Source organism: Sorex fumeus, unplaced genomic scaffold, assembly GCF_029834395.1.
Source record: "Sorex fumeus unplaced genomic scaffold, SorFum_2.1 ptg000048l, whole genome shotgun sequence".
NCBI classification, from domain to species: Eukaryota; Metazoa; Chordata; class Mammalia; order Eulipotyphla; family Soricidae; genus Sorex; species Sorex fumeus.
In genome coordinates, this window is record NW_026606105.1 from 6,072,857 (window position 1) to 6,081,913 (window position 9,057).

The 9,057-nt window shown below is 42.2% G+C and overlaps 1 protein-coding gene across 1 annotated transcript; it reads left to right on the plus strand.

The window, feature by feature from the left end:
- The first annotated feature begins 3,418 nt into the window (after positions 1-3,418).
- Positions 3,419-4,423, plus strand: TAS2R38 (taste 2 receptor member 38). Its single transcript, XM_056124040.1, has one exon. It carries the CDS (start codon positions 3,419-3,421, stop codon positions 4,421-4,423), a length of 1,005 nt encoding a protein of 334 aa, XP_055980015.1.
- Positions 4,424-9,057: the final 4,634 nt, after the last annotated feature.

Sequence of the window (9,057 nt, forward strand, 5' to 3'; positions counted from 1 at the left end):
GTTCCATCCATGTCATTTTGAATTGTGTAATTTCATCATTTCTTACAGGTGTGTAATATTCCAAAACAAATAAACAGTCCTCGTGTTGCTCATCTATTTGCTCGAGTAGGCCCAGTAACGTCTCCATTTTGAGACTTCTACTGTGTTTGGTATATTGAATACATCACTGGTAGCTTACCAGGCTTTGCCATGTGGGCAAGATACTCTCGGTAGCTTGCCAGGCTCTCCGAGAGGGATGGAGGAATTGAACCCGGCTTGGCCAGGCTGACTGCAGGCAAGGCAAACACCCTACTGCTCTGCTAGAGCTCCAGCCCAGTAATATTCCATTATATATTATTACTACTGTTCACTGGGCTGGAGCGATAGCACAGTGGTAGGGCATTTGCCTTACACTGTGGGAAGCAATGTCTCAAGCTACCCATGATGTACTCGATATGCCAAATACAGTAACAACAAGTCTCACAATGGAGACATTACTGGGCCCGCTCGAGCAAATCGATGAACAACGGGAGGACAGTACAGTGCTACTATTTGCTGTCTTGCAGTATGGACCTAGGAGTGAGGGGCCTATTTCAACCTGGTGTAAGACTGAAAGTTCATAGACGCAGATGCAATCTAATGACTGGAATCAATAGATGCAGTTCAACAACTGGTGGTTCATTGACAAGTTCTTTCAGGGCAAACTATGGTTATATAAGGACAAAGGAATGCAGTACATGAAGGATGTGTAGGACTAGTGAATATGGTAAAATAGAAATGGAGAAGGGGGAGGTCAAATGCTACGTGGGCTATATGCTGATATAGAAGGCACGTATAATGTGAGGTCTTTGAATATTCTAATCACAAAGTTGTCTAAGTAATAACAAGGTTGTCAGTCTGATCAATACCGTCTAGTGGTGGCCATATGGTGAGGTATTCCATTACAAGCAATAGACAGTCAATCTTTAATCTCCAGGAGATGTCAAGTCTCTTATCATCAGTCTGGCACCATCATCTGGACTAGTAACTGGGGGAGGTCAGGGAGAGTGGGGTTGCCCATTTGGCTATTCTAGAGCTTCCCCACAGATCATCTAATTCAGATGGTTTGGGAGCTGACCCAGCAAGAATGCCTACATTCCACATCTTCATAGGATCTCCTTTTTAAGGCAGAATAAAATTCCACCATCTGTATACGCCACCAATTCTTTATCCAATCATCCACAGATGAACACTGTCTCCATATCTCATGTACTTTGCATAATATAGTAAATAAAATGCAAGCTGTCTTTCCTAGGTTCAGATTTCTTGGCTCTTGGATATACACCCTGAAGAATAGTTGTTGCATCATATGATAGCTTATAACACTTACTGATCAAGTGTCATGTGCCAAGCATGTTTCCAAGCATGATTTGTGCAATAATTCACTAATTGTTGCAACTCTCTGAGGTCAATGTCACTTTGATCATTATCTCCATTTCGCAATAAATGAATGAAGAGGTATAATAAAGTCATAAGGCTATAAAGAAAGGCAGCATCATAGATCAGTCTGTATATCCAAGGTCCCTGCCTCTAGATGCCACGGTCAACACAGAGACCCTTTCTCTAGGGCACATCCCAATACCCAGCATGCTCAGAGGCAGTCAGCTTCCCAGAGATAAATGGGAAGAACTAGCAAACTCTGCCCCTTAACAATCCCATAGAGACCAACATTCACCTCTCATATGCATTCATTCCACAGAATAAATGAGTGAATAAGAGCATTAATAAAATGATGATAATAAAAAGAACTTGAAAAGTTAAAGCATTTGTGAGAATGGAAAAGAAACTCTAGAGAACCTTGTATATATGAATATGAAATCAGTCATATACACCCTGGAGATAAGATGGAATTAAAGATATTGAAAAACCAGAGCATAACTCCTAGCTGAGAGTGTTTCAGAGGGGAGAAAACTAGACTTCAGAAATTATAAGCATGTCTGTTAAGACATACTTCCCAGGAATATTAAAGTGTCCTAGATAAAATCTATGAGGACATTGCTAAAAGCTTCAATTGTTAAACATTTTATTCATTCATTCAAAGAAATTTTTACTAAATACCTTCTATGTATTTAGTAAAAATACATAGAAGACTTTTTAGTAAAAATACATAGAAGACTTTCTGTAACATATTTTTTCAAGGGTTAGAAAGATGTGGTAAATCATTAAATAGAAGTAGGAGCACAAGATAGATGAGATCAAGTAATGAGCACCCTACTGTGGATAAGGGTGGCAGTGTCTGAGATGCTCGTCGATGAACTCTCTGATGAGATGGCTTTAGAGACCTTTTGAGAAGATAGTTAAACACTGGATCATGGAGAAGAAAAATAATCAGGTCTTGGGCTAAGTCAACACCAAGTTTCTGTAGTACAAAAGTACACGATGAATTAACAGGATAGGAGAGAGGATCAAGTGGCAAGAGTGGAAGGAGAGGGAAAGCTTGTGTCACCAAGGATACCTGAATAGGACAGAGACCCTGAATATACAGGAGTTCTAGAAGTCACTAAGGACTTAGGTTCCATGAGGATGGAGATAGGAGTTCCTGCAAGGATTAAACAGAGCAACAACATGACCTAAGTTATATTTGAACAAAGTGGTTACTGTGATTTTTGTGGAAGATGGGATAGGTATGGGTGGTAAGGCAAGCACATAGCTAAGAGCTTCTGTGATGATCCAGCGTATCTCCTTTCTGGCAAGGTTATTCTTGTTCATGTTCATAGTCCTCTTGCCATAACACTGCACTTACCATAATCTCAGTTTTTTAATAGAATTTTTGTCAATGGTCATCCCACCAAGTTTGTGCTAGTATCCTGGGAAGAATATACAGTCATCCATAGTTAGTAGATAGTATAATAAAAAAATAATACAATGAAAGCCCTATCATAAAGGTGATATACAGCATGCAATCAGAGAGAGAGAGTGTGTGGGTGTTTATAAGTGTATGTGTTCAGACCTTTGTCCATTAGGAGGATATGCTTTGCCTGTTTCCAACTGCCATGAAACCATAAGCAAATTCTGTAATGCTTCTCCACCCACACAGGTGCAGAGGGCATGCAAATGGGGAACTTGGGAAATTGGAAGCCTGCCTTGTTTGCATCCCCGGGGCTGTGCCATGGCCCACTGGGAAAGTTGTTGTTCAGAAATAGCAAAAGATTCTGCATCACCCAATGAGTCAAACCATCATTCTTCCACTCTTAAGATGTGCCCTTATGTGTATCCAAGAAATTCAGTACCATCACTCTACATGCCCTGCCAGAACTTTTTATGCAGCTGCTCAGGGACAGATTGAGGGCAGAAACCTGAAGACTTCTGAAGGGAAGGTCTTGTTTCTGGATGGACATTTGTTCATCTCTGCCGGTGAATAGGTGATAAGGTTTGGATTCTCCCAGTAAGAAGAGACAGCATGGTGAGGTTCTCTCCTGTGGTAACTGTGTCCTATGAAGTCAAGGGTGCATTTATGTTCATTTCCATTCTGCAGTTTCTTGTGGGCACCCTTGCCAATGCCTTCATTGTCTTGGTGAATTTGAGGGATGTGGTGAGGAGACAGCCACTGACCAACTCTGACCTTATCCTGCTGTGCCTCAGCCTCACCCGACTGTTCCTGCAAGGCCTGCTGTTTCTGGAAGCCATGCAGCTGACCTACTTCCAGCAGATGAAAGACCCACTGAACCTCAGCTACCAAATCATCATCATCCTCTGGATGACTACCAAGCTCATTGGCCTCTGGTTTGCCACCTGCCTCAGTCTCCTCTACTGCTCCAAGATTGTCCGTTTCTCTCATCCCTTCTTGATTGCCTCAGCTTTCTGGATCTCCAGGAAGATCCGGGAAATGCTCCTGGGAACTCTCTTCTTCTCCTTTGCCTGCTTTACTTTTTGTTTGGGGACCTACTTTAGTCAACCTGGCCTCACCACCACTGCACGATTCATGAATAACAGTATGAAACTCAACTTGCAAATGGAAAAACTTCATTTATTTCATTCATTACTCTACTGCAGCCTGGGGTCGATCCCCCCTTTCCTGATTTTTCTGCTTTCTTCTGGCGTGTTGATTGTGTCCTTAGGGAAGCACCTGGGGACGATGAGGGCCGTACATAGGAACACTCAGGACCCCAGCCTGGAGGCTCACGTCAGAGCACTCAAATCGCTCATCTCCTTTCTCTGTTTTTTTGTGCTGTCATTCTGTGCTGCCTTTACATCAGTTCCTCTACTAATGCTATGGCACAATAAGATGGGGGTGATGATCTGTGTGGGGATCATGGCAACTTGTCCCTTGGGACATGCAATTATCTTGATCTCAGGCAATGCTAAGCTGAGGAGAGCAGTGGAAACCATTTTTCTCAGAGCTCAGAGCAACCAAAAGGTAAGGGCAGACCACAAAGCAGATGCCAGGACACCAAGTGTCTGTTGAGAGCAAAAGTGAAATGTTCGAATTTATATGAATTTGCCTCTGACTGGTCATAAAACTTTCAGAAACCTGTTTCACTTGCTTCTTAAAACACAACTGAGACTCACTCCACTTTACATCAGATCATCCATAGAAGGAAAAAATAATTAAAGCTCTATACATCATCTAGCCAAGTAGAGTGATATTTGTTCCCCAAGTTGACTTTGACTAAAGGAACCAAATAAAAAGGTGAGGTACTCGGTGTCAATCCTTTGTGGTCCATAATTAATGCTAGCTGTTAGCTAGACCAGTAGAAAGCTCCTCTTTGGAATTAATATTTAAGGCCCAAGAAATATCACAGAAGTTTAAGATACTTTTCTTGCATTTGGATGACACTGGTTCTGTCCCTCAACAATGTGGTGCCCTGAGCAGAGAATTCAGGGTCCCTTCCACCCCCAGTACTGCTGACTGTGTCCCAAACATACCCCCCAAAAAACTAAACCCCAAGATAATATGGTGATTTTTCACATTATTAAAATGATGTGTGTATCTATTCCATTAAAATGCTGTACATTGCCAACCTTGGCTTAGAGTATCATTTTCATTTGGTCTTTCTGCAGTTTGTCATGAGGCTGTTGGTTAGAATACCATCATCCGAATTTACTTCTCTAGGGTGAATATGCTTCTTCACATATTTATATGGCTGCTGGCAAAGTTCCCTGTGGGCCATTGGATTAAGGCCCTCAATTTCTGTCACTCAGGCCTCTCCAGAAGGCAGTTCACAGCTTCCTTTATCAGAGGGAATGAGAGTGCGATCAAGACAAAGTCACAGTTCCACTTAATTTTATCTAGGAGGAGACAACCATTTGCCAAATTCTCCTTGTTAGAAGCAAGTCATTGTGTTCAGCCCACATTCAAGGGTAGACTAGGGTGGACTAGGACAGGGGACTCTGGCTGTGTTTGAAGTCTGCACAGTTCAGGAAGAAAAGAATGTGTAGTAGGTTAATAATCAAGGTCTTGTGGGCTGAAGCGATAGCACAGCAGGTAGGGCATTTGCCTTGCACGTGGATCACCCAGGTTCGATCCCCGGCACCCCATATGGTCCCCCTAGCACCATCAGGAGTAATTCCTGAGTGCATGAGCCAGGAGTGAGCCCTGAGCATCGCTGGGTGTGACCCAAAAAGAAAAAAATAAAAAAGAATCAGGGTCTTCAGACAATAGAAATACTGGAAGCTCCAAAAATGGAATTAAATGCCAGGAAAAACAAGGTATTGTTAGGAGGGAGATGTAACTTCTAGAGCTATGAATATTGAAGTTGTACTGCAACCCTAAACACTAAGTACCTACATGTTCTCATCATTGGGTTGATGGGACAAGAGGAAATACATATGGAGGTGTGTGTAAGGAAACTTAGTCCTGTACTCTCAGAGTGAGTCAATAAATGGCAGAATTAAAAATATGGAAGAAAAAGATACAATAATATAGGCTACACAGGTCTCTTAAAATCAGTGCTAGCATAATATTTCAACATACTACCCTGGCAATTATATAAACTTCAAGTTCTGCAGTTTTCATGGAAGCAGAAGATATGAAAAGAGAAAACTAGAAGAACAATTATGTCATCACTTAAGCTTCAAGGTGTCTACTGTGTTAAAATTCCTACAGGAACTGCAGGCTAGGGATCACTTTGAAACTTCACTGATTCAAAAATATATAGTCTATCTGCTTTAAAGTGAGAAGGGGGAGTGATAGGTATTTGCTCAGTGGGCATTCTGAACCCCGAGCCTCTATATGCCCTCAAACTCCCTGTCCTTTTGAAGATGACACTTGGCCTGGTACCAACGTTGGTCAATGTTTTTAGAGACCTTGCCAAAACTCCCCAGCTGAAAGGAATGTTTTTGGAGGTTGGAGCAATAATACAGTGGGCAGTCGTTGTCCATGCCTTTCACCAGGGTCAATCCCTATCACCCTATATGATCCCTTGAGCCCTGCCAGGAGTGGTGCCTGAACCCGACTAGTTGTGGCTTAAAAACCAAAAGGAAAAATAACAGGGATGGAAAGGAACGTTTGTGGAGATGCTGCCTTCTCTTCTATTGCCTTAACAGTAAGCAGAGTGTTGCTACACACTTGGTGGAGTCCAGTCAGAAAGTCCCTCCTAAAAACAGATCCTGAAGGTCTCCCGAGAAAGCCTCCTGTACACAGAACATGTCAACTGGCTTGAGAGACATCATAGGCCACCCAGAGAGGCTACTGGTCCTGGTAGCTGTGGATACCAAGGAGGTGCTGCACCCTCATCTCCAGCACCTGGACTTGATAAACCAGTTCCTTCTCTGAGACTTTCCAAACACTTCACTTCCTCCCCTCCAATAGCTACAATGCAGGGTCCTCTGCTTTACCTACCTCATGGACAGCAAATCTGCCCAAATGACCCTCAAGGTGGTGGTCTCCACTCTTGGCTGCACATTAAAATCGCCTGTGGAGCTTTTAAAACTCTGAATGCCAAGGCCATACAGAGGTGCTTGAAATAGCATCTTAGCAGGTGGAACCCAGCTGTCATTTTGAAAGCTCCCAGCATGATTCCAATGTGCAATCAATGCCAGGGAACACTCTTCTTTGTCAAGTTTTCTGGAAGGGTTATTTTGGCCTTGTAAGAGCAAAAATGTTTCCATCCTTATCTTCTTTAAAAAATGAATTTCTTTTGTAAAAAAGTTCTTTATAAAATTGAAATTATTGTAACCCAACATATTTGATAGCATTCACTAGAAAAATAATTTAGCCCTAAAATTCATAATGTAATAATAAAAATTGTTTTCCTTAATATAAAATATATTAAATTAAAAGCTATTTAGTAGATATTGTTAGGATTGTTTCTTCTATGTCTTTTGATAAACTTTATTTTTCCAAGTAATGAAGTTATCTAAGACTAAAAATGTACTATAATAAATTTCATCATGATATTCTTTTACTATTACTGAGTATCTATACATCTATCTACTTTATATATATACTATATATACTATATACTACAATAAATTTCATCATAATATCCTTTTACTATTATTGAGTATCTATATATATCGCTGGAGCAATAGCACAGCAGTCAGGCATTTGTCTTGCATGCAGCCAGCCAGGCTGAGCCGGGTTTGATTCCTCCACCCCTCTCGGAGAGCCCGGCAAGCCACCAAGAGTATCTCGCCCGCACAGCAAATCCTGGCAAGCTATCTGTGATGTATTCAATATATGTCAATATATATATTGAATATATATTCAATATGCCAAACATAGTAACAACAAGTCTCAAAATGGAGACGTTACTGGGTCTGCTCGATCAAATCAATGAACAACAGGAGGACAGTGACAGTGACAGTATCTATAGAGTTTTGCTGCCCTCTTTCATTCCCATCCTAATTTCTTAGATTTCATTTCTCTTCGTGGCATAGCTTATTTTTGTGGGGAATCTTCCAAGTGAGGCCAGGGGACCCAGCAAGGTCAGTGGTTCAATGCAAGGACCTGAGGGTTTGGTGCTGCCATGGTCCTACAATGCAGGAATTACTGGTGGTGTCAGGGGTCTCCAGGGCTGCACCTGACAATGCCTGGGAAATCATGTGGCATCTTGACCGTTAATCCCTGTACTATCTCTCCAGCCCCCTGATATGACCTCTTACGAGAGAGAATTAGACATTAATTTGAAATCTTTTCTGTTCTAAGACAAATATTCAAAACTATATATTTTGCATATTTCCCTCTCCCCTATAATTGCAAATGTTTACCACTACATAAGATGCATTAAAACACTCACTCGAGGTACAGCCCGCCCCCAAGGGCCTGGGACCCTCTCTGGGCATGCGCAGCTAGATCCAGCCCCTAGAAAGCCGGTTTACAACCCCTGAGCTGCGTGGGACGGGCACAGAGGCCCAGGTCTGGGCAACAAAGCTGAACGGCTCCAATTCCAAACAGGAGACGTTCCCAACTCCTCGCCCAGTGCCAGGGACTCTTTCCGGAGCCGCAGCCGCTAACGCGGCCGCGAAATATTTTCCCACTACATATGCCATAGGAAACATAAGCTACCTTCTTAGATGGAAACTTCTCTATTTTAGCTCAGCCACTAGAAATACAGTAGCCAATAACTCATAAGCCTATCTTAACTCACACTGCAGATCAAGCAGAATAGTAACAGTGAACGTGAAGGACTAAACCACACTTCTCACAATGGTAAAGCAACGCAAAAGCCCACCAAACTTTCATATTGAAGAGTCTAGCCCAGATGACACCAACAGTACTGTAGTGTTAGACAACCTCTCTGACAAGGAATTCAGAAGGGAGCTACTTAGGATGCTTAGGGAATTAAAAGAAACAATGGAAAGCAATGCCAATAGAAGACAAGAGGATCTGAAGGCAGAAATGAGGAAAATGCAATCAGAAATGTCAGACCTGAAAAATCTCGTAGGCAAATTGAAAAGCTCAGTGGAAGGCCTCAGCAACAGAGTAACAGCTGCTGAGAACAGAATCAGTGAGCTCGAAGATGAAGTTCAGAGTCTCTCCAGAAAAGAGCAGAAAATGGAAAAGAGACTCACAATTCGGGAACAGATGGCAAGAGAAGATCGTGATGAAGCCAAGAGGGGTAACATAAGAATTATTGGAGTCCCAGAGGGACAGGA